The following is a 26096-nucleotide window of genomic DNA, read 5'->3' as shown; positions in this document are numbered from 1 at the left end:
TCATCCATAATTATTGGAAAATTGAATGATATTTGGATTATTCAAAGCGATTATTTGGATTCACTCGATTATTGAAATACATTTATCGATTATGCCCAACACTAGAAAATACTTTAATTTAAATTTAAATTTAAAGGCAGAAATTATGCCTTGCTGTCAAATACGGACGAACGGTATGTCGTCTTCTTGCTCCAGGCGTGACGTCACTGCATATATTTCTGAAATGAACTATGTACAGAGTGATCAACAAGAAACCAAATCAAGAGTGCTACCTCATCTTTTGTTTTATCGAAACGTATTTCTATCATGGATCAGCCGCTTTTATTTACTTACTGTGGACACTCGTTTTGTTGGTTGCCTACCTCTCAAAAATCTATCATTAATTGCCTTTATAAATTTTTTGTAATTCATGAATAATAGATTTAAAAGCAAGTTATAATTAATTATTATTTATTATTGATTAAGGAAAAAACACACAGTTACACAAAATTCCTTCATAAGGCACAATCCTGAGTTATAAAATTTTAAAAGTAATTATTTTTCACAATTCTTTGTTTTGTTGTTTTCTATAAGAAAAGTGTAAAAGTTATTATTCTCTAATTTTTGGGTAATTGAGAACTTACTCGTATCTTTTCTAGCAGTGTTTAAAACATTTAAATTACTCCAAGGTCAAAAAATAAGTTTTCACAAAAACTGCTCAAAATGTTCTCCATTGTGGTCCAGACAGAATCAAACTCGCCTCTCATAATTTCAAAAACCCTTATGAAGCTGTCAATTTGTTTAGGGTAATGTGTGGGTTTTATTTCTTGCAACACACAAAGGGAAACAAATTAATATCCTTCTTAAAAAATTTCTGATAAGTGCCATAACACAATTTAACTTGTTGTCTTAAACGCCTTATGGAAGTTGAGGGATGTTCCTTGATAATTTGTTGAACATTTTGCACCATTTCTAAAATTTGAACTAAGGACTGACCTGACTTCTTCTTAATGATGGGTTATGTTATGCTAAAATTAGGCACTATAATTTTAAGACATTGATAAACTTGTTGATAACCAATACCATCAGGACATCTGGCTTAAAATTCTTCAGTGTAAGGCCAGTCTTCTTTTTCTTGTTTCACCCTCTTTCGAAAATAATCTAATAAAAATGCCTTCTCTTTAATGGTAAAACCCATTTTACAACTTATTCTGGGATAATTATTGCTTACAACTTCAATAAACGTCTGTAAACTTTGCCGAAATCGAAGATTTGTTTTCTAGGTTAAATCACTTAAATTGTCAACAACAACAACCTTGAATTTTGAAATGTGACATTTCAACGAAGCATCTCCGTACCAGTAGCGTCGCGTTTGGCAATAAAGATGATAATTTACTTACTCTTACAAATGTAAAATGTTGCTCTTGTTAATCTTATAAATTGTTTCCCTTATCTTATAATAATAATAAAATGCACAATTATAATTTCAACCTCTAAAATTCATAAAGTATCATTTTTATTAAGTAGCGTTTGAGACCATAAATTGTCTACGCCCATGTTTTGACCGCTTATGTGCATATGATTTTGCTACGACGTGACCGATAATTTGCAACGCTTGCTCTGATTTGGATTCTTGTTGATCACTCTGTATATGTAGCGGTATGCACGCGACCACGGCCTCCTAGATTCATAAGAGACTCGTCTCTTATAAATCTAGGAGGCCGTGCACGCGACAATTGTCAATTGTCACGCTGATATACAAAATTATTCTCAGGAATCGTTCCTCAAAACGAGTGTCTGGTGGTCTGTAAACTCTAACGTGGCCATTGTACATAGAACGACTGAAAAACCTTTTCGTCTGTAAATACCACAATTTCCCAAAAATTTACAATGTTGTAAGGCAAATCCTACCCTTTCGTCTTTATTAGCTTGCGTTAAAAAATGGTTTTTTAGCACTGGATTCAATACAGGAATGGGAAGAAGAGAATATAAGTGTGGTTGCACAATAAATACCGTGCGATCATTTAAATTATAAATTAGAGTAGGCGGGATTTTTTTTATACGATTGCCCAGAGTGCCAATTGACTGATTGAATAAATGTGAGGTTATGGTTAACTTTGTGATGGTTTTCATATTCAATCGTTTTAATTTAAAGGAAATAAAAGCAATAAAGGATAATGTAGTTTAATTGAGAATTACAGAAAGTGTTCAAAGTGCTCTCCCCCAGCTTCAATGCATATTTTCAAATGCATTTTCCAACATCTGAACCGTTATAGCGTTGCATGCATTTGAAATTGCCTCTTGCAGTTCTTCAAGATTGTGCGGGTTATTTTTAAAAATGGTGTTTTTGAGATATGGGAAAATGAAAAAGTCTAGAATTGTCAGGTCCGGGCTTCGAGGCGGAAATTGAATTACTCGATCATCATAAAACTCGTGAATTCGAGCCATAGTTTCCCTTGTCTTATGAGCTGTTGCATTGTCCTGTTGGAAGTACCCATGTAGAAGTTCGTCATCATGAAGATTTTGGAAAAAAAGTTCGAGTAAATTATTTCGATATCTCGCAACATTTATCGTTCCTTCAAAAAATACAGGTCCAAATATGCGTCTTCGAGAGACCGTTAGCCAAACACCAATTTTCTGCGGATGGAGAGGCGATTGAACAAACTCATGAGGATTCATTGACGACCAAATTCGCATATTTTGTTTGTTTACATATCCAGAGAGATGGAACCATGATTCGTCGGAAAAAAATGTTAAATCTAAGGTATTGTTGTTATTTAGATGATTCAAAAACCACTGACAGTATCTTATTCGTGCAGGAAAATCTCGTGGGAGTAGCTCATGAACGACGGTAATTTTATAAGGATGAAGATTTAAATCTTGTTTCAATATTTTGTGGCAAGTTCCATATGAGAGGTCCATCTTTTGGGCTAATCTGCGGAGAGGTTTTTTAGGAGACTGTTCCATTCTTGCTGCAACGTCTGCCACAATCTCAGGAGTTCTTTTTTTGGGCGCTCCGCTACCGGCTTTTCGACCAACAGTCCCAACAATGCGAAAATTCGCCACACATTTATAAATTTGTTGGACCAATTTTTGGTAATCCACAATGAAATTAGGGAATGCGTTGTGATGAACCAAGTGGGCAATTCAAAAATCCCACCAAGCGGCCATCATTTTTTTTTCTACCAACATACGCAATGAAAATAAAAACCCGTGAAATTCAAAAATGTCCAAGAGCGCGTGATCGTACCTCGTTAATTTCCCTACATTGTGTTTTTTTTTATACAAATTAAACATTACCAGATTCGTTCCAACAGGGTTTGTCAACCACAGAAGAGTGCAAATAAAACAACACAATAATTATAACCAGCTATTTATTCAAAGTTAGGATTTTTGTTAACGCCGGGATTAATGAATAATAACGTCTCGGGAGAGGGCACCCAAGTCTCCCCAAATGTGAGAAGACTACTCATTTAGAACTCTAGGAAAATGGTGAGCTCTGGCCATTCTCCTAGATCCCCGAATGAGGCTCCGCTAAAACCTCTCCTGAAATACGAACAAGTCCGAAGTGACAACGTGGACGGGACAGTTATTGAAAATTGAGCAAAACTGATTTCATAAACAACACAATCTAAAATTCAGGAAAAACAGAAGGGTCATGTACATTACAAACAATGCAGTTACTTCGGACCGTTCGAGCGAGAGCGAGCACTAGACGAGAACTTTAGCATGTTTTTCTTTTTCTTTTCAAGTTAATTTACAATGTGCGGCAGATACGCTATAGAAGGAGCGAGTGGCTTTGTGTGGTCCGATGGTCTGTGGCACCTATCCTTACGACTTTAACATTTCCCGCCTACCCGTGATTTAGTGCTAAGGGAAAGTCCTAACTGCTTTACGTTACGTCAACAAATTGAGGTACTCTAAGTTCATCGGTTGAAGTAAACATGACTTTTCCAAAGCAAAAGAAAAACAAAACGCGCTTGTCAGGCTACACAGACTCAGGGAAAATAGACCTGATCACATTTCCGGAAGTGTGCCATGGAGCTCAGGTATAACCCAGCATTCAACAAGTCCTGCCAAGCGTTAGGTTTTTGGGTCTCCCTTGGGGTGCAAATTTTATGAGGACCGCGAGGCCGTGTTCAATGCTTGGAGGTTAGAGGAAACAAAATCCCTCAAACAGAGAGAGACCCTCGCGGTAAGGTCAAGAATTTACATTTACAGCAAACTGGAAAAAAGCAAACAAAAAAAAAAAGAAACGCGACAAATACTTGTTGACAGAGCTATCTAAGAACACTTTCAATTTGGGATGGAAAAAATGGTAACATCCGTTAACACATACATAAAAATAAAAAAATTAAAATAGTCCTGTCGGCCCTAGCATATTAGAGCCGGCTCACCGACAAGGGGGGGCGCCCTGAATAATATGGAGAGCGCCCCGGGACTAAGTAGATCCCTAGCTAAGGAAAAACCCACGGAGACACCTGAAATATAAACACATTTGGTTGCTACCGGGATGGAAAGTGGAAACGTTGATTAAATGTTGAACAATAACTAGTTACTTATTACACCAAAAGCGTCACTCGGAATAATTAAAAGGGGATCAAAAATGAGGGAGTGCGCTTAAAATTGTGACAGCCACAGACCAACTCTAAAACTTGGTGCCCTTTTTCTGTTAGGAAAGCTAGTGAATTGCAAAACCTGATTTGACAACAAAAAAAGGAACATGGTTCGTACGTTTTTATAAAATTTGCAAAGCTAGAACCAAACTGCCTTGCACTCCTTCGCAAGCTTATAAATGTTTAAAGCGTAATACGTGGGGATGGTCGAGATAATTGTGGATTTTTGTAAAACATGGTGGCACCATCTCAAACCCACGTGCTACCCATTTGTGTCTTATTATTGTTAAACTACATTTCGCGGGAAACAGAATAATTTTAGTACCCCAAACACATACCTAGTTCAAAAACAGAAGCTGGACGGCAACATTTAGCACGGTTCAATAAAAAAAAACAACTAAAATCGCGCAATTAGAACACAGAAAAATACACAGTACTTCGGCACTACTCTGCAGTCAAGAACCAAGTGTCTTAAAAAAAACATGGCCGTTCATCCCCTGTCGACTTTCACCCATATATCTAATACTCCTATATGGAGCATTCCCTAATTTCCCTATTTTACTGCATGGACGGTTCGTGGACAGAGCAAGGGAGACAGACATATTGATGTCTGCATAAGTTGCGTCTTACGGATTATTTGGTCCAAATGCGCAAGCGCAACTTTACGGTGCCAAAATTCACACAATCAAATAAGTAATTAATTTTGAAATACCAAAAGGAAAAGTTTGCAACAAAATTAATTTTTAAATGAAAAATTTTACCAGTTAAGCGTTTTTACATTTATTTAAGGGGAACTTTTTATTATATGACGTCTCATTTTGTTCAATATATGTATTACGTATTAGGTAACATACTATTGCAATAGTTGTAATAATTCCTCAGTCTTGAAATTGGATATTTGAATAAAAAAACTCCGAACCGGTTCAGACAAAATCATCATCAAAAACTTTTGATGATATTCTTGTCAATACGCAAATAAAATGAGTCTTGAAACTGAACATTTGCAGCAATTGATCTCCGATGTGTAAATTAGCACATTACGAGTATTATTGTTTTATTAGGATTAAAAGTGGCATTTTTTTGATGAGCAAAATTTGCCGAGCGAATGCAAAAGTCAAAAAAATGCCAGTGGAGACAGGAAACTCCCTAGCTTTAAGTTGGCGGCACTTCGGTGCATGCGCATTTTCACGAAGTGGCACGAAAGGATAGAAACTATCTTCGTCTACTTTCCTCTGTCCACAAATTGAAAGCAAATGCTCCATATAGGAGTATTAGATAGATATATGCTTTCACCCCCGCCCCTAGCGGTCGCTGGTGGTACCAACTCGGTGCTATCCACGGCTTCCTAGATTAATAAGAGTCGAAGCCTCTAATACGGCTGGTCGAGTTCATCAGTTGCAAGCATTTTTTCTGTTCCTGAGAGGGCGCCACTATACATTTGTGTACAAGGCCATCTGAATCAAAAAGCTACGCTTATATAAGCGTAGCTTTTTGATTCAGACGGCCTTGTTTGTGTATTTGGCTGCTTAACCGCGTACAAATCTCATTTTAAAAAGAATCGTAATTTGTATGTTACATACACTACTTCAAAAAGTAGATTATTGATAGAAAAAAAAACATTAATACGATTTTTCATTCGTTTAATTTAAAAAATATTCGTTTTTTGGTAGAGGGCGCTACTATACTTTTGGCTTTTGAAGGAACAGACAGTTCAAGGAACTCGACCAGCCGTATTAGAGGCTTCGACTCTTATTAATCTAGGAAGCCGTGGTGCTATCGTTGCTTTTGTTGGCGGTTTGTTTGAATTCAAAAGCGGTTATCTCAGCGTTTTGAAAATCATTAACGCAGTGTTCTACAGAATACGTTCATTCGCCATTCTCTCGTCGTTCAGCGTTTTTAAAATAACTCTCAGTAATAAAAATTGTATGTTCTAAATCAAACATTTTGAAACGGCACTTTAACAAAACAAATTTTAAATCAAATTGTCAACAATCAATGGTGCCAACCTAATTGAAAATGCACAGCCAGCTCTAATTTATAATTTAAATGATCGCACGGTACCTTTGAGGGCCGGTTGTACCAAATTACACTGAACTTCGGTTCAATTGAACTACAGTGTACTACTGAACCGGGTTTATTTAACAGACGCGTTGTACATCTCTTGTTCACAGTAAGATCACTTGAGCGACGTTTTCGTGAAAATGAGTTATGTTGGTAAAATCAGACCTGTAGGTTACTCGCGTAAAATTATTCTAAATTTGTCATTGCTGACAACTGGGACATTTATCTATGAATGTGTTTTATGTGAATTTTCTCAATGAATAGTAATAAAAGGTGCACGAATTTTTCTACAATTGAAGAAAAACATTTACTGGGCTTAGTTTTTGAATTCAAAGATAAAGTAGAAAATAAAAAAATAGATACAGATGTAAATCGATTGAAAAATGATGCATGGAAAGCAATTGAACAGGAATTTAATATTGTTGGGTTTGAAAATGATCGAACTGCATACGTTCTTAAAAGAAAATACGAAAATCTAAACAAAAAAACGATTACGATTTATTTCGGCATCATTGCCTCCTGGGGATTGAATTTTAACGTATGTACAATCCAGAGCTAATTGCTAATGTTAAAAAAACCTTCTTTAATTTTATTTGTTGCTTCTTCGTTATTCGACATATTTATGAATTCTGGACGGCGGCGGCGTCTTGCTATTGCATTAATAATTTTGGGAATCGCTCGGCTTACTGTAGTTTCCGATTAGTTGTCCCTTTGCTCCAGTGTTATGAACACCATGTCTGACGATGAAAAGGCGTGATTTTTATCTGTTTCTGAGGAAATTTCATCATGAATTTCTTCAATGATAAATCTTACCACGTCTTTGGGTAATCTAAATCGATTTCTAAAATCGCAGTCATTCCATTTTTCAAAATTATTTGGGCGTTCCCTGAAAGTGTGAGCCCATCTTAGAATTCTAATCTAAAATGTTGATAGCAAATATGTCAAAATGATACTGATCCATCCTTGATCGATAGATATCAGTCGATCACTGAAAACCACGTTCAATGCTTAGACAATCCTCGATCACCGTTCGTACAACAAAATAATCTAATTTTAATCTAGACTGGGGCATAAACGGAAGTTAAACTAATTTGGTACAACCGGCCCTAAGAATTGTTGGATATGTTGAACGGATTGTACCGGGGTTAACCAAAAGACAATTTCAAATGCATTTCAGAGTCAGCCGTTCCAGTTTCGAAAATGTTGTCCCCATTATTGAAAACATAATTAAAAAATGTATAAAAACACCCCAGAACATATTTTTTTCACGCAGCCGCCGCTTCACTGCCGCCAGATATTTGACAGACGTCAAATCTGACGTATGGGTAATTTGTGTCACTTGTCACTTGTGTCACTCTAAACATTTGTGAACGATCTGGGATAGCGTGATTATTCCCCCAATTTTAATTTGTGAACGGCGTTTGGGTGACCCAAGGGTAACCTTTATACCTACCCAGAGTATTTATGAACGCGCTCCAGATGATGCAGGATAATACACCAATCAACTTTTATATTAAACATTTTTTTCATAAATTGTGAAATTAAAAAGTTACAGCTAATATTTGATACTTTTGTTCCACCCTGTATATCAACAGTCTTGTCTGAATATTTCACCGGTTCCAGGTGGAACGGTTGCAAACTCAGAAGATCCAATAAATATCTACTATTGCTTTTCAATGCAAAATATTAGTTCTAGACTAGTACAATTAGGCACTTTAAAAACCTAGTAAAAAAACCCAAAAAGGCAATGAAACGAACAAAAAAAAAAATCAAAACCATATTAAAATCCTTAATTTCTTTGAAACCCCAAAATTCCTTGTCATTAGATACTGCAGCAGTGCACCAAATCAATGGAGTGTAATGAATAAGAATCGATAAAAGATCTAAAATTTCCAAACCAATATTTCCCTAGTTAATAAAAAAAGTGCAAAACATTTCTCGTTTTCGTTCCGACTACAATCCGATCTATTCTTACAGCATCTCCTCTTTTCAAGACAGCTTTGGTCTATACACTGGTTAATTTTCACAATTATATTCAACATCCGCATGGATACATCAATAATAGTGCAACAAGCAAAGGCAAACACAAAAAATGCTCTTTTTTCACAAAATAAATTTAATGAATGAAGAGAAAGCAAAATCTTATCAGTGAATAACTCAGTTTAAGCCTCAACATAATAACAACATTCTCACCAGGTCTATTATCATTTATCAGACATCAGCTACTTTTTTTTAGCTCATTTGATATTATTTCCGCAACATGATTTTCAGGATTAACTTGAATTACATTTTTCCAATCGTCCGTATCTCGAAAAACAAGCATATGAGTAGTATAATCACCATCCACAGCCAGACCTACAAGAACGTAGTGCTCAATTTTATTAAATTTCAGCATCTTTACATGTTGCCGTTTGCCCTGGCAAGTGCTCAGGGGCCGACAGTCTTCTGGTCCTAATTTATGAGGTAGAAGTTTTACTATAATATTTTCTGCAGCAGCAAGGGAACTTTTTGCCTCAGATCCAATTTTGTCCGGTTCACTTCTAGCATCAAAATTGTATTTAACTTCAAAGATCACGGCGAAGTTGCCACAACGCCCCCAAACATCAATGTTGGCATCAATTTCACTGTCATATTCACCCAAATAATATCTTACTCGATGTTCCATCTCACAGTTCTCATAGTCAGTATGAAGCTTCAAGATTGCCAATATCTGGCTGCATATTGAACCTTCACTCTTACACTGCTTAGATCTAAAAATACATTTCAAGTCTTCACAGAGTTTTTCTAGACTTTCCTGAAACTCTGTAGAGTCTTGCGTGGGTAGTGACTTGAAGATCTGTCCGCAAGAAGTAAATTTTGACTTAATAGCTTCTGGAAGCTCGTTATGGTAATCCTCCAACATCTGATGGTAAATATTTTTAATTTCGAGATTTGGGATTCTTACATGTATCGTCTCTCTCCCTTCAAATTCTATTACTGCCAAATAACCTCGTTGTAAGAAAAAGTTGAAAATTCCATTTGGGTACAGGTCCATTTCCTCACGATACAGTCCGAGAAGATGTTCAACATTTATTGCCGATTTATATCGTATTGCAATGGTACCAGAATCACCATACAACAGTTTGTGAAGAGCAATCATAATAACCTCATAATTCTTGAGTATTGGCAGTTTTTCAGTCAAAAAACCTCCGTCCGTCCAAAAACACAAATTGACCTTGTTCTTATCCTTATTTATCTCTCTTATGTAGTTAAGGACGGAGAATAAGCAGTATTTTTTACCATAATAGGAAGGCTCATTATAGCCACTGTAGTTTGCGTTAATGTGGCTAATTATCTTCTTGATCTCAGCATCTCCCTGTGGGCCATAGAATTTCCTCACTAAAGAATCAACCTCTCCACCAGTCAACCCGTAATATTTAGAAAATCTACGGTCACTCAAGAAGTATACCGCCACTGTTTTGTCCATAGGTGACAGCGTAGAATATTCAAGTTTGCAAATGCCAGTGAGCAAGGCAGCTTGAAGTTTTAACTGTTTATCTGCTGACTTCAAAATCGAAGATAGCACATTAGTGATAGTAATTCCTATCTTACGTACTTGACTTTCAGAAACCCCATGTTCCATGGCGGCTATACCAGGCTTGTCAATTTCATCCACCAAAAACACTGGGTCTCTCCCCCAATGTATCCTCAAGCTCTTAATCAAATCCTGCAAACCAAAAATCACTTCCATCACAGAGAGACTCTCAAGTTTATCATCACTGTAGCTAAGCCAGTTTGAACATGTTTGTTTTAAATGGACATGTTCCGGATCACCAGATTGAAATTCTTTACTATTTTTAAGATAATCGTTTTCCAAATAACCATCCCTCACTTTCATAGCACAATAAAATATTGCTCCTGACTCATGTTTGACATTACAGTCCTTGAAATTGAAGAAAACCACTGGATGACGCCCAAAATGTTGGATGACAAAGTTTTCTTGTTCCAAGATCAAACATTCTTCATATTTTGTGTCCGCAAACTGCCTAAGAAACACTTTCATGTTCTTTGAGGGATTTGATCGTAGTTCCTCCATTGTTGGGTCCGTTGTAACATCTTCTTTTGTCTTTGTATTTTTATCTTCGATGTCGCAGAATAAACGAATCATACTAAGGTTTACAGTTTTGCCAAATTTTGATGGTGCAAATATCATGGCGTAGGTTGGCTCTTCCTGTAGTAATTCCTTTGTGAGCATTGTTCTATCCACAAATCCGTCCAAGTTGGCAATATCTTCAAAGCTCTGAGCGTTTAGGTCGATGACAGATCGCTGTGAAAGAAAAGAAGCATTACAGTTACCAATTAGCACAAGCCATTAGGGAGCAGAGTTGAAAATTGTATGTTGATAGATAAAGTTACCTGGTTGGAAGCTGATTCTGTGATTGTTACATTGTCAGTTTGAGTTTCCCAGTTTTTCGTTGGTGAAACCTGCATGTGAAAACAAACAAAAGTCAATTACTTGAACTGGAGAATAATGTAGGTAAGTGGTACGTAAAAAATTGGAATAAATGTAAACTTACATTCGACATCTTTGCAACTGAATTTACGTCGTCTGCCAGCTTCCTCCGTTTACAATCAGGTGAAGACATCAAGCTGCAAACACAGATCATAGTAGTATACAGGGTCATTATAAATGATTGTACCATCGTAATAGGCGTTGGTGGCTTAGTTGACTGTGCCGCAAGCTTCTTAACATGTCGATGCTTAACCTTAGTCTTTGGCTTAACATGAGTGAGACTAGTATCGCCGATAGGTAGCGCTGCTGGCGGTAGTGGAAATCTGTTTAAGCATGACCAGTAGATTTTTTGAAGTGAAAACTTCTTTAGGCGCACTACATACATTTTATTCCCGGGCAGTGAATTAGTTTCATGCGACACGGTAAAATCGTAACGCAGCACAAGCGAAAATCGTTCGCAGATCAGCGTAAATCGTCCGCAAACGACACGGTAAGCTAAAATCATGGGAGTCGAGATTTTTTGCGGAGCGAGCGAAAAACAATCAACTGTGCGTCACTTGTCAGTTTTCAATTTTCAGTGATAATCGTGTTGTGACCGGACTGACGTCAGTGCAGAGCTGCAGGAGTAACTGTATATATATATATACAGGGTGACTGACGAAAAACCTTTGACGCTGTATCTTACTTATTCTTTATCCGATTTGAATAAATGACACATCAAATGAAATAGTTCGAAAAACACTTCATTATTATCCTATTCGATATTTTTTCCGACATCTATTTTTTGACAGACGATAGCCAACTTTTTTTTCAAATTACACTATATATTTTTTTATTCGTTCTTATAAATAATCTTCTTCTGAATATTCTTACATTAAAAGAAAAAACAAAAAATGTATTTTAAATGAAAAAAATTGAAAATCAAAAATGAAGTAATCAAATTTGTAAACAATACAAAATCTATTCTAGTTGCTCAAAATTTTCTCAATGCTGTTGCAGACACTGTCGATACCTTCTAGAAATGCCCACCTTTGCATTCAGTAAAAATTTCGGGGTTTTTCCTGACATACTCGCACTATCTTTTTTCTTAACTCTTTTTGGGTACCTGGTGGGGTCAAATAGACATTGTCTCGAAAGTTTCGAATGAATATAAAAAAATCCAATGGATTCAAATCTGGGGATCTAGCGGGCCATCGAATAGCTCCATGAGCACCCATTCGTCGTTCACCAAAATGATTTAAAAATACAAAATTCATGCGTGCATTATGTGGTATGGCGCCGTCCTGATGAAACACGACTCTATTCGACACTGAACTTTTGTCATTGATGGAAGAGATCATGACATCAAAAATATGGTTGAAATTTATAAAAGATATGTCTCCCTTAGACCTTCACATACAAAACATGAGCGATTATTTGTTTTTTATCGAAATGGAAAATGTTCCACCCAACCAGTCGGGATTAATACCTTTGGAAAAATACCTAGTGACATTGCTAAATATCTTGGCTTGACAAATCCACATGAGTATAGTGGTCACACTTTTAGAAGGTAATTATTATAAACTCGTATATTATACACTCATATATTATTTACTATTATCATTAGATCCTCTGCCACCATCCTTGTCGATGCTGGAGGAGACATATTATCTCTAAAGAGGCATGGAGGATGGAAGAGTACGACCGTGGCAGAGTCGTATGTGGAGGAATCCATAGCAAATAAGATTTCCATTTCCAATAAAATTTTGGGGATAGGAGAAAATCAGCCTAGTACTTCTTCTACTACTCGTGCGGAAAATGAAATGGGTACATCTTCTCAACTGCCAAGCACTGCCAAATCCTCACAGCCTCAAGTACCAAACTCTTTACCGAAGATTATTGTTAAAAATTGCACCAACTGTAAAATGGATGTACAGTGGCGAGCACGGAATTTCGCACACATTGGACATTTCACTGACTTAATTTTATTAAAATGAGATACTGGCGGCAGTTTCGTGACAGTTTAGGTGAAACATCAGTCATGATCACATATATCATGCGTATGCCACCTCATTATTGATTATAATGACAATAAAGCTTAGACTAGATAGTTTTTTTTTAATGACGTACAAATTGGCGTGCGAAATTCCGTGCTCCCCACTGTACATATAGGGAAGAATTAATTTTTTTAATAGTAAATATGTATCTATGTTTTGTTAATACCAACACTCTGTATATTAAATCACTGATCTCTAGAGGTCAGTGATATTAAATAAATATAAAAATCGTTATTACAGATTTCTTCTTTTTTGACATAATCGTGCACTAAAAATTTTATAACACTATTTTCTTGTTTGACATAATCGTGGACTAAAAGTTTTATGGCACGATTCCGTCAATTCTATAAACGTCAACTTTGGCAACGATTTTTAGTGCAAAAAGTGCCTACTTTTTACATGATCGTAGATAAAAATTTTTAAATTCACTAGTGAATCATTGCCTGCTTATGACGGTTGTTATGGAGTTAATAAAGTCACTTTAAACTGTCAAAATTGAATAAAAATAAAAATAGCACCTTTAATCTTATTATTAGTATCATTTCAAGCGCAATAATTTTATCTTTCTATTGATGCCATTACCTTACCTGTAAGTTCAATTGGCGAGCAGGAATCAGCAAAAACGTTCAATACAATGTTAATTGCCTATGTTCGAGTTTGAGAATGCACAGACTGTATATTATACAGTGCATTTTTTTTTAACTGTTGCCATATGGAATTGCATGGTAAAACTTATACCCCCTGTTAACTTTTGTTCTGATGAAAATATTCAAACCATTTTTGGAACAAAGTTAGAAGATTTTTTAAACTATCGGAAAGATTACAATTCAATATCCTAAACTGTCGAAAAAGTTGTGAAAAAAATATTTCTAGCGCGCCGGAATAATAGTACGTCGAGCGATCGCCAGAATAGCGTCCCTGTCGGCTCAACCACAAAGCCAGTAGATACATACAGGCTGTTTGATGAAAAACGCCTCAACCTATAACTTTGTTATTTATTACCCGATTTCAATGAACAGAAAAATCAAAGATATGGTTTTTCAAGCGCTACAAAACAGTCATAAAATGTTTTTTTTTTGGCGTTATCTTTAATAGCTAACGATAGTCAACTTTTTTTTTTAAATGGACACATGTAGTTTTTTTGGCTCAGTCTGGTAAAGTTTTTTTTTCTGAATCTAATGATGTATTAAAAGTTATCATTTGGTCCATAGCTAACTGAAAAAAAAATAAAACATTTTTTTGTGGTAGTAACAAAATGATTAACAATTAGATGTATGTGAGCTGCGAGGGACTTTTCTAAAACATTTTAGTCCAGGTACTTGGCTAAAAATTCTTCTTTGCAAGCTTGAATGCTGTATGTCCATTCCCTGACTCTCTTTTAACACCGTTGCCCGTTGCGGTAATAAGACATCATAAGGAACTTATTTTGTTCAAGTGTGAACACCATTTTATCAATTACTTCTAAAATATTTGAGAGGTTGTAAAATTATAAAAACGGATAAAGACAATACCTTTGTAACACCACCGGAAGTTATCTAGTTTTGAAAAAAGCGGTAATTATACACTTTAGGTCGACAAATCTGACGCATGCGCAAATGATTGAATCTCACGCGGATTTTGCTAGCGATGTTACCATATTGTTTAATAACAATTTATTTTAAATATTTAAAGTACCTAAAAACAGACAATGCTTCATGCTGGACCCGTATATATTGAGCCCAGTTTTAAATTCACCGAGTTTTGGAATTTCGGAGTTCCATTTGCGCATGCGTCAGATTTGTCGACCTAAACTGTATAATTACCAAAAAAGCTTTTTTAAACAATAAGCAGACCAGGAACGCAAGAAACAACAAAACAGGGCTTCGAAGCGTAAATTAGGTTAAGTTGATTTCGTGTTGACAGCTCGTGAATATATTTGACAATTTGGCGGTTAGTAGTTGACGAATTTAAAGGGGTTGGCAAATTCAAATTCCAGAGCCCTCTGCGATCCCACATTCTTTTATAGACAGTCTGTACTATCGTATATACAGTATGGAATAAAATGATTTACATCTAGTTACCTTTGCATTATCCTTGTAAAAATACGAAATGGCGCTCTACAAAAAAAAGGAAGCCTAACCTCAAAATATACAGGATCTTTCACAACTCGCGCCGGCCCTAGAGAAAAAGAGGAAACAACAGATCGCATTTGGATGTGTAATTTTGAAGAAAAAAAATCTAGCTTAAAAGATATTTGAGAAAAGACAACTGAAAGTTAACCAATCAGAGATCTAAACCTCCAAGATGTGTTTGCCGTAATTTTACGTTGCTAGGATTTCATTTAAGAAAAAACAACTTTAAAATATTTGGGCGATTGGAGTTGTTTTTGAAAGATGTCACTGTCAAATTAAATTTGTAATAAAAAAAGCCAAAACCTTTGTTTATTTGGTTACAATCATGTATTCAGCCGCTGATTATTTAGAAATGATAATAATTTTTGGGGAATGTGAGCGTAACGCTAGGGAGCCAGCAAGAGTCTTCGAAGAACGTTTTCCGGGCAGAAATGACAATTATTTTTTCGTTTGCAACACATTTTTTTTAATTTTTTGCTACAATACGTTGTAATAATAATTGAAATGACCTAGAATGCCATTTAGTTGCGACTATCAAGCATCAACCACTGGTGGCTCTGCTCAGGTCCGTGTTGTCGCTACACTCCAAGCATCTCCTAGAATCGCCCATAGGCTTTGCAATAGACATCTGAACTTGCAATGTAACGACAGCTCTAACATTTCAGATTGTTAACCTAAATTTGTTGAGAATGAAAAGTCAATTACAGTAACCCAAACATTTTTTGTAGCTGATGGTATTATTTTTGAAACCTAGCAACTGGCTTTATTTGGTTGAAATAACATCACCCCTTGAGATGCCCTTCTGGAATTGGTAGAATTACAAGTCTTGTAACTCAGTTATGAAAGAAGTAGTAAATTCTTTGTTTCTATTTTTTGACAACTTATTGTCGTCGGCAGGGGCCCTTTTTCTCTAGGGCGCGAGTTGTGAAAGACCCTGTATATCCAAATTCCAAATGTGATTTATTGCGAAGGGATGATATGCATGCAAAGTCATACCAAATAGGAATATGTATATTCTTTTACTGACAGTCTGCATTTTTATGAAACGTATATTTGTCAAATTTGTCAATTGTGCAATTGTAATTGTCATTTGTTAAATTGTAAATTGTAATTTTTATGAAAGAGGCCCCAGATCAACACACTAGTTCTACGCTAACTGATGGTTGTTGGTTTTGTAAATTGTTTCCATCATGGTATCAATGGATGATAATATTTTAGCGGCTGTCGGTTGTGTGATTGCAGTGCACCACGATACATACCGGGACATTTTTTTAACTCTGAACATAGTCCATACTTATTCCCTATGTTCAATTTTAAAAAACACATCAATCAAAATAATATTAAAAATTGTTCCGATTGTTGGAATTGGTCTATCATGTGTTGCATTGGAAATGTCACGCACATTTCTAATGCTCTGATTGGCATGGAATAACTGCATTACGGGCCAGTTTACAGAAGTGAAATTAAGTTAATCGTAATCAAATGCGAGATTAATTGAACACGTGACCAGATTGAACCAATCGAAGTTGCGGATTCATGGGTTAATCGCGCATTAAAATTTAATTCGAATTAAATATTTAGTTCTCTTTCTATAAACTGGCCCTATGTGTATTTATTCTTCAAACAACTTGACCATTTTGTTAAACTGTCAAGTACTTATTTTCGTTACCTTGGTTACGTGATTATATACATGCATTGACCTGAACATAGGGAATAAGTATGGACTATGTTCAATGTTAAAAAAATGTCCCGGTATGTACAGTCGTTCACCAAAATAAAATAGGACAAAGTGTTACCTTAGACAGTTTCACAATTCAAAGATGTGTGTAGTGTAACTGAGGCGTATGTGTCTCAGATTACAACTTGATTTGACTTGACGATTGATTTACAAAAAGTTAGGTTGTCGTTTTTCACTTGTCATCTCGTCAGTGTCACTATGTTCAATTGAATGATTGTGAGTTTTTGAAATATTGTCGAATGATGACACTTATCAGAATTGTTTTTTTATTTTTGACACTTTTGTTTCCTAAGAGATGGATTTCGTAAAAATATCGAATTACACAATCGAAATTTACTTTGTCCTATTTTATTTTGGTCAACGACTGTACTTTTATAGGCTATTGGCGTATCCAGTACTAATAAATAGTTACATGGCTGCTAACCGGGTAACCTAACGAGTGCCAAAAAAGCCCAATTGACACACGAACGAGTTGAATACAACGTTTTTTTGTTCGATGAACCCCTTAAAGACTCCAAATCGCTTAAAATCTTTAAAATTAGATTGACGTTTCGTTTTTATCAAAATCCTGTTCAAGTTGGATTGAACATCAGTGGTACAAATCGCACACATTTGGCATTAGCTTTCATATGAGTTGTCATAGTAACAGGTCAGGTCATTTGGACCACTGATGTTCATTCCAACGTGAACAGATATTATACCGGGTGATTTTAAATGAATATGACTTTTTTTCATAGGTTGGTAATACATATTATTGTTGGTTATTCTGCTTTTTAATGTGATATTTGACATAAACATAGGCGTCCTCGCCTATTTGACACAATTTATTAATACATAAAATGTCGAAATGACGTACGTACGCCAATGTGTTGAAGGTATCAAGTTTGCCAAAATAATTTATGAAAAATGTTCCCAACTTAAGAAAAAAAGTCACAATCATTTAAAATCACCAGGTATAATGCATTCATTTTTGTAATGACGAACTAACTGGGACTTTTTTTTTGTTAGATTTTTTTACAAAATAAATGAAAATTAGACAGTTGGCAATGATTTAAATTGTCAAAAATTAAGATAACTTTATATTAATAACATAATTACATAACATTTTTGTTTTATAGTACAAAAATTTCCAATAATATTGCGGAATCTGGAAAAGTGCCCCGAATGCTTGCAGCGTTTCCACGTTGAATGACAAGGGAAATCCTCTCGAAAAGGAATTTCTTTGATTTTGAATCGCCTGATTCCGCGATAAGTCGGTTTCCGATGACATTAATGAAATCCATGGCCATGGCTTCTTTGTCAAAAAAAATTTTTTTAATAAAAATTAAAAAAATTATTGTCACTGCCAAAATGAATGAATTTCCAAAACCGAGTAAAGCATCAATAAGCAAGCAGACGAACCAGCACATTTTAAAAGCTTTCAACAAAATATAAGAAATTAATTACTCATTGAGATAATGGAAACGCAAGTACGAAGAGTACACAATTGTAGAAGCAGTGGCGGATGTTTTTTCGGTAAATTCTAATCTAAAATAAAACTTTCCGTAAGTGCTGTACAGGCTTCAGTCCCAGAAGTATGTACAAAATTTCAAATGAAGGACAGGACAAGGCTTATGGGAAACTTTAGCATTCATGACTTAAGGCCCATACAGAATGGCGTTCACGTTACGTCGATGTTAAAACGTTAATGTTAACGTTAGGTCTAGAAATTCAAAATTACATGTATTTCATTGTTGATGAAAACTAATGTTGCATGATATTGCATGTTATTGTTCTAGAAATGTTCTGGATTCTTAACGTTACATTCTAACATTAGCCAACGGAAATAGTTTATAAAAAGTACTGAAATAGGTACTATTCCGAACACGGAATCTTGGCCATAATTGACATTTAACTGACAAATAAATATGTGTGAACTGGCCTTTATTGAATATAACTCAACTTTTGATTCGATAATGCCATTTTCCTGCTTTTTTGACATAGATAAGACAAACTTCAAAGTGATTTTTAATAATTGACATTTATAGTGAAATTTTTTTAATAAACAATTGTCAGTGTCAAAATGAAGTAAAAAACCAACTGTACCACCCTAAAATTTGGACATATGGACCAGCTGTATAACAATTTGACACCAAATCATGGTTAAGGTCACAGACAATTAAACTATAGTTTAATTGTCTGTGGTTAAGGTTGTGTTCACTTCACTTCCCGTACATTTCTTCCGTGAATTCATTTTCAAAACAAATTTAATGAGAAATCAGGAGGAACCTTTTCGAATTTGAAATAAACTCTCGCTCGTTAGGGCGCAGGCTCAGTTACATAAAAAAATGTTGACACTCAATGTGACCAATCGTATTATCATGAAAATCACAGTTTGGCTCATACCAACAAGACAACGTTTTGACAATTGTTTATTAAAAAAATTCAACTATACTATGGCGGACAAAAATTTTTCAACGATCAAATTTTGGCATATCAAAAAATGTCAATGTAAGCTGCCCTTTACTGTTATTATGACGTTTATAAATTAAGTCGAAAAATTGACAGTTTGAAGTCTCTCAAGTTTATAATAATAATTTAGTGATACAATGCCAGCCGTATCTGAATTTACTAAAGCCAAAATAGTAACCCTTCACCAGAGGGGTATGTTGTATGGGCAAATTTCGACGAATTTTGGGTTATCGAAGGGCACTATCCATGCCATTATGCGGAAGTGGGAACACACTGGGACGGTGGTTCGGCGTCCAGGTTCTGGAAGAAGGTGGGTGTTTTCCGTGGAACAGAACGCGGCACCCCCGAACTATCATCGAAATCTGTGCCTGTCCATGAGGAATAGATTGCTCTTGGTTGTACAACAAAATGGGGCAATGATCAAATATTGACTTCTTCAGTTTTAGTTGTAAAGTTTTTTTATTTTAAACTTTTAATTTTATGTTTAATAAATACATGTTATAATTTGTTAGTATTGTGGATTGATCTGTACTTTGAATTTTTTGATATTTGCGTACCAAAATACAACCTGTTGGGTCTTTCTGTCTTGACGTAAATACAACTAAATTTGGTTTCATCTATGATGAAGACATTCCTGATTTTGTGTTGCTGCTAAACCTCTAAGAACTAGATAGGTACGTATCTACATTCTACACCACTCGATAGCCTAGGGGCTGCAGCGACTTTCGCAATTTCGACGGCAAAGACGAAACGATTAAGATTCATCCACGTTCACCATTCGTGAGCCGACATAGGCACACCAAAATTTTTGTGTTAATCTATGATTGACTAATCTGTCACTGGTGACATGACAAAAAAGGCAAAAATAAAAAATAAGGTTAGTTGACCATAAAGCCAGTTTTACATTTATATGCCAAAGGAATAACAAGTCGTTCAAAATTTTTTGTCCGCCATAGTACCTATTAATGACACTAATGGTTGGTTTACATAATTTTTTTTAGAAATGTCTAAAAAATGGCCAAGATTCCGTGTCCGGAATAGTACATGTAATTAGATCTAACGTTAACATTAACGTTTTAACATCGACGTAATTATTGTTAATTTGGTGAAGATTCCGATTCGAACTTAGAAAACAGCGACGATGACGAGGATGAGTAGCAAAATGCAAAATTATTTCACTGTTACATTCAACTGCCTTTTCGTATTTGTTTAGTGCAACTTTGCTTTTTTTTCAAAATAATTAAACAAATTTAATTTCACAAAGCTTTGATTCGGACCAGTTTTAACAGAACAAATGACGTGACCCATAAGCCCATAACCTAACTTTTTAAAAGCCCATATTCGCGGTAAAATGATGTGTTCACAAGACAAAAGTTACAAAATTTAGTAACTTTAGTTCGTCATTACAAAAATGAATCTACTTTAGGAGATTTAAATCATACATAACCTCACAAAAAATAAAGCATCAAAAGTTGTATTTCAACTTTCAGCCGAGTATTGGAGAAAATCAGCGAAGTGGCTGACCTCTGGTGGTAATTTTTGAACTAACGAAATAGGGAAAACAAATGTTTACGTATTGGCCGTGATACATTTCAATCGCCCAAAAATAGCGAAATTCGTTTGTTTTTCCTAATAAATTGTGCATGAAGTGATGACGAGTACCTCAAAGTGTTATTGTTCCGTGCCGCAGTCTGATACAGTGTGATATTTAGTGAGCAAAGACATTTCTTTGCACTATTTCCATGATGTTATTTCCCAATGAAAAACTCTAAAAAATACCAAGCAGGAAGTTTTAAAAATCGGAAAACCTATTAAAGAGCTTCTAGAAATAAGTGAGAATAGAGTCAATTGCTTTATTGGCCCCTAAGAGTTGGGTATCAATCCCTAATAATAAACTGTTTAAAACCCCTTGCAGCAGGTCAAGATGTTGCGATTTTTTGCAAGCAGACTCAGGGACTCAGGCTAAATTCAGAGATATTTTTATTGGGGGTTACAAAACACTTTATACCAACCGATTTTATACCTTTGGGCAAGTTTGTGAAGCTTTGATGATTATAGCTTTTTACACAACAGCAAAAGGTGTCAAGTGAGACAATTGAAACTCACAGCCATTCCGTCTCACAATTTACCAGTGGGTACTCACAATAAAACCGTAAAATGTGGACAAACTACTAATAGGTAACGCTTCTTAGGTACTATAATAACAAATTTTATTGACCGAACTAGTGTTGTTTTTTTGTAGTTCGTGAAGGTTGTTAAATTTTGGTGTAAAAGAAGCAGAAAATGATCTGGGTGACGTTGCTGATGCTGATAAATTTTCCCCAACTGTTGATGTTAATGAAGAAACAGCACAACAGACAAACATAAATGTTGGAGAGCAGGTTCAGAAAGTTGCAATGACAAAGGTCTTGGTAGACAAATCAACGCAAACTGATGATCTTGGTGGTTCTTATAACTTGCAATTTGTTTTAAACCATTTATTATAATGTAAAATGTCAAAAATTGTTACCGGCAAATTAAATCCAAATACAAATGAAATCAGCTGTTCTTTGTTTTCCCTATTTCGTTCAATTTGCAGCGCCATCTCGCTGTTGCTGATTTTCTCCAATTAATTATCCCACGGCCTCCTTGATTTATAAGAGACTCGTCTCTTATGAATCTAGGAGGCCGTGAATTATCCATTCGCTTGACATCCGCACTGTCAGGTTGACAAGCTGTTGGTAATATTTAAAATCCCTATTATGCTAATTTGGTAATTTACGTACAATAATGTTGCCACATTGGAGAAGTTATATGACTAAACTCCATCCATTTTCAATATACACTACTAAATCTAGTGATTTTAGTAACTTTTGTGGTGTAATAGGATACAACTTTTTTCTACTGTAAATGCAATGTCACAGATAATAATTCAGATTATGTGTATTTTGAAGAGGTTATAATGTACGATTATTGTCATTTTTGACAAATCTCTAATCGAGTCCCGCAATCAAGCAAAGTAAACTAGTTTTGAATATTTTACTTAAAATATGGTATCTACAGATTAATATTAAATACCGGCATTGAAACCAGCAAGTAGGTGTACCTTAATAAACATAAACAGATTTTAACGAAAAGATTTCAGAGCAGGACACAAAGTGGAAGCATGGTACATTCAAAATGAATAGTGCTCAGGAGCAAACCCTCTCAAGTCAAGCCTGAAGGCCGGCGGTCTTGTAATTAAAAAAAGCGCACAACGGCGCAAATATTTCTTCACTATTCCATCGTGCGTCGTTTCCATTCTGTGCCTGTGCCCCCGATCCAGAAATGACTCCGTATTTTTCCTTCAGATATCTGTAGGAGATTGAAGCTAACATTTTAAATAGATCAATTTAAATTAAAAGTGGAATTATCAACTTACGGCAAAAATTTCCCCAACCATTCGGTAAACTGGCATCCTCCCCAAATTTGGACTATTTACTTCCCAAATGTTTTTAAAACACCGGTGAACACTTTGTTTTATCTCTAAAGTGATGCATTTTCTCTTTATAACACTGCCTGTGGCCTCCACGATATCGCTACTTAATCGTATTTTTTTCAATAATTATAATCTGACAGTGTCAAATTTTTTGATAAATTAAAAACGCCCGCTTTGAATATTCAATATTAGAAAAAATAAAACACTTTCATTGCAATACAAAAAAAGAAAATTCCCTAACAGTAATGTATATTGAAAATGGATGGAGTTTATATGAGTAATTTATCTATTGCTGATGTTCATTCAACAATTATTTCTCTTGCCGCGTCCGATTCAGAATCAGAATTGGAGTTCTATTCTGAGGAAGATTTAGATGCAATACCTTAAATAGCGTTAAATAAAATAATTTGAAACACCAGTTTATAACCCAACTTCTTTCTATATCTGACAGTAGTAATTTATTTATCACTAGATTTAATGTATAGGCTTTGCCATTTCTATTGAAACACCACCTGTTGATTGACAGTTTGGCAACGCTGCAAATATGTTTAGTAATTTTTTGACTATTATTGCCAATCTTGATTTTTGTTGAATGTCATGTCATATTTGACTCAACGCGTCTTTCATTCAATTATAACCCAATAATTATCAAGAATTTATTGTTTTTTCGCGAAAATAGAGCAAAATAGAAAAAAAACGAGCCTTATGGGTGCTGACATGAAGAGAACTCTTATTAAATTATATGATAAACTGCATTTAAGTCAGCCAATGTGGTCAGTCGGAAAAATTTGTGTTGAAATTTCAGAAATCTTTTCCGTAAGTTAAAAAGGTGTTTTTCTATCATTCTAAAAAGCGTCTGCGTCTTCAGCTTAGAACGTATTTACATTTGCTAACAATGCTAACATCAAAATTAAATCCCGCACTTTTTATCACACGCCAGTTGGCACATGCGCCTTGAGGGGACACCTTAAATTATTGTTCTAAATTGGAATTAATTGTAACTTTGATTTTCATCTCTTCAGCTAAACTTTAAGTGCAGTTTTATTTGTTTTACTTATTATAACTCATTTAACTTTAACAGCAGAAAAGTGAGGTTACGTGTTAGTTTCGTCGATCCTCTGTGGTTTCAGTATAAGAAATATTCAATAAAAAAAGCATTTCAGCAAGTGTAGTTTATTAAATACTTAATACATATAAGTACATTGAAATAAACCAAAATAATTATTTTTTACTTAAACTTCCCCAATTCATTCAATTATGAGTTCCTCAAACTCCTGATTTTTTTTTTAATCCTTACAATCTTATCCCACATTGCCTATATACCCCCATAATACCATTTTTTTTCCAGATAGGTATCTGATATTACTGTCTACAGAATTATCCAATCACACCTGAGAGGCGAAATCCTTCAAGATTCCAAAACTGGCGCCAATCCTTTGATATTGTAATTTCCTTGTTCACTGATTAAAATTCTTTGAGTTTCCCTTGGGTTTTACCTTCCACCTTCCAGCAGGAACACTAACCACGACAGATAACCACGCTAAAAACCACTCACTCACATTTGTAGTGGTAGGACTCGCAGGCGTAAAATTTTTAGATTTCTATTGACATTTATATTAAATTATTATATATATATTAAAAATGCACGATGCGTCGACGAGATAAATAATTGCTAAATGTGTAGTTAGATCATTGATTTATCAATTTATTATACTTATTTTGACAGTGATTTGCTTTGACGTTTTAGGAACTAGAAAATGTCAAAATTTCAAATTTCTCACTAAAAGCCGTTTTACAACCGACCGAACCTGTTACACATTGGTAAATTTTAGGAAAAATCCAACAGGTGGTGTTTCAATAGAAATGGCAGAGCCTATACTATACCCACTCACCGCCATTTTGAGAGCCAAATTTGGGACCAGCTGGAGCCCGCAAAATAGTTCATAAAAATTCGCTAGATGGCAGTGTCTGTTTCGGGGACTGTCACTGTTGAACTTTGTATGTTAAATTTTAAAGTTTCAAATATTAGACAATTTTGATTTTTGCTAAAAATGAAAAAGTGTGTGCTTTGTGGCAATATAAAATCTATAAATATGGATATATCCTTATTCAAAACTCATAAATGACAGTCCCTCGTACATACAGCGCCATCTAGTAGTAACTTTTGAAGCTCACACCTGGGGTGCTTTTTTGACACGCTTATTTATTAGAGAAGTATAGGGAAGTGGGCGTACCAGTTCTTATGTACAGAGTGATCAACAAGAAACCAAATCAAGAGTGCTACCTCATCTTTTATTTTATCGAAACGTACGTCGTATACTAATCAGACACTTTTATATAATTGCTGTGCATTCGTTTTGTTGGTTGCCTACCTCTCAAAAATCTATTATTAATTGCCTTTATAAATTGTTTGTAATTCATGAATAATGGATTTAAAAGGAAGTTATTATTAATTATTACTTATTACTGATTAAGGAAAAAACACAGTTACATAAAATTCCTTCATAAGGCACGTAATCTTTGGTTACAAAATTTTAAGTCATTATTTTTCAGAATTCTTTGTTTTGTTGTTTTCTGTAAGAAAAGTGCTAAAGTTATTATTCTCACATTTTTGGTTAATTGAAAAGTTACTCGTATCTTTTCTAGCAGTTTAATTAAAACATTTAAATTATTCCAAGGTCAAAAAATAAGTTTTCACAAAAACTGCTCCAAATGTTCTCCATTGTGGTCCAGAAAGAGTCAAACTCGCCTCTCATATTTTCCAAAAACACTTATGAAGCTGTCAGGTGAAATGGACTGCCAAAATTCATTTATGGTGAAAATTTCTTTAAGGTAATGTGTGGGTTTTATTTCTTGCAACACACAAGGGAAACAAATTAATAGCCTCCTTCAAAATTTTTGCAATAAGTGCATTAACTCAATTTAATTTGCAGTCTTAAACGCCTTATGGAAGTTGAGGGATGTTCCTTGATAATTTGTCGAACATTTTGCACCATTTCTAAAATTTGAACTAAGGACTGACCTGACTTCTTCTTAATGATGGATTATGATTCACTAAAATACTAAAATTAGGCATTATAATTTTAAGACATTGATAAACTTGTTAATAACCAATACCATCAGGTTCAGACATTTGGCTTGAAATTCTTCAGTGT

General features: G+C 35.0%; 2 protein-coding genes and 1 long non-coding RNA gene across 5 annotated transcripts in view; 1 reads left to right on the top strand and 2 right to left on the bottom strand.

The window, feature by feature from the left end:
• Positions 1-23356, top strand: part of LOC138131362 (uncharacterized) — a 57508-nt gene extending 34152 nt beyond the window's left edge. Inside the window, exon 2 of the long non-coding RNA XR_011159791.1 lies at positions 20159-23356. This is a non-coding gene — a long non-coding RNA (uncharacterized lncRNA). The remainder of the gene's footprint in view (positions 1-20158) is intronic.
• Positions 624-24878, bottom strand: LOC138131350 (uncharacterized). The gene is made up of 5 exons (XM_069048320.1): positions 24834-24878; positions 11336-11471; positions 11213-11285; positions 11052-11120; positions 624-10962 (listed from the first exon to the last, which is right to left on the bottom strand). Exons 2-5 carry the CDS (start codon positions 11419-11421, stop codon positions 8875-8877), a joined length of 2316 nt encoding a protein of 771 aa, XP_068904421.1. The 5' UTR covers positions 11422-11471; positions 24834-24878; the 3' UTR covers positions 624-8874.
• The window catches only part of LOC138131346 (uncharacterized), an 82699-nt gene continuing 57226 nt past the window's right edge, over positions 624-26096 (bottom strand). For 2 of the 3 annotated variants that reach the window (XM_069048313.1, XM_069048315.1), the window contains one exon: positions 624-6314. The gene's annotated coding sequence lies outside the window, so the exon portion shown is untranslated. The remainder of the gene's footprint in view (positions 6315-26096) is intronic. The other variant, XM_069048314.1, reaches the window with a different exon arrangement.

This window comes from Tenebrio molitor, chromosome 5 (assembly GCF_963966145.1).
Source record: "Tenebrio molitor chromosome 5, icTenMoli1.1, whole genome shotgun sequence".
Taxonomy (NCBI): domain Eukaryota; kingdom Metazoa; phylum Arthropoda; class Insecta; order Coleoptera; family Tenebrionidae; genus Tenebrio; species Tenebrio molitor.
The sequence above is the reverse complement of the archived record's forward strand: the minus strand, read 5'-3'. Positions and strand labels throughout refer to the sequence as shown.

Coding starts and splice junctions, on each gene's coding strand:
- LOC138131350 (XM_069048320.1), bottom strand. CDS start 11,421: ATGTTAAGCCAAAGACTAAGGTTAAGCATCGACATGTTAAGAAGCTTG. Junction 11,286..11,335: donor CACCAACGCCTATTACGATG/GTACAATCATTT, acceptor CTGTGTTTGCAG/CTTGATGTCTTCACCTGATT. Junction 11,121..11,212: donor CAGTTGCAAAGATGTCGAAT/GTAAGTTTACAT, acceptor TTTCACATGCAG/GTTTCACCAACGAAAAACTG.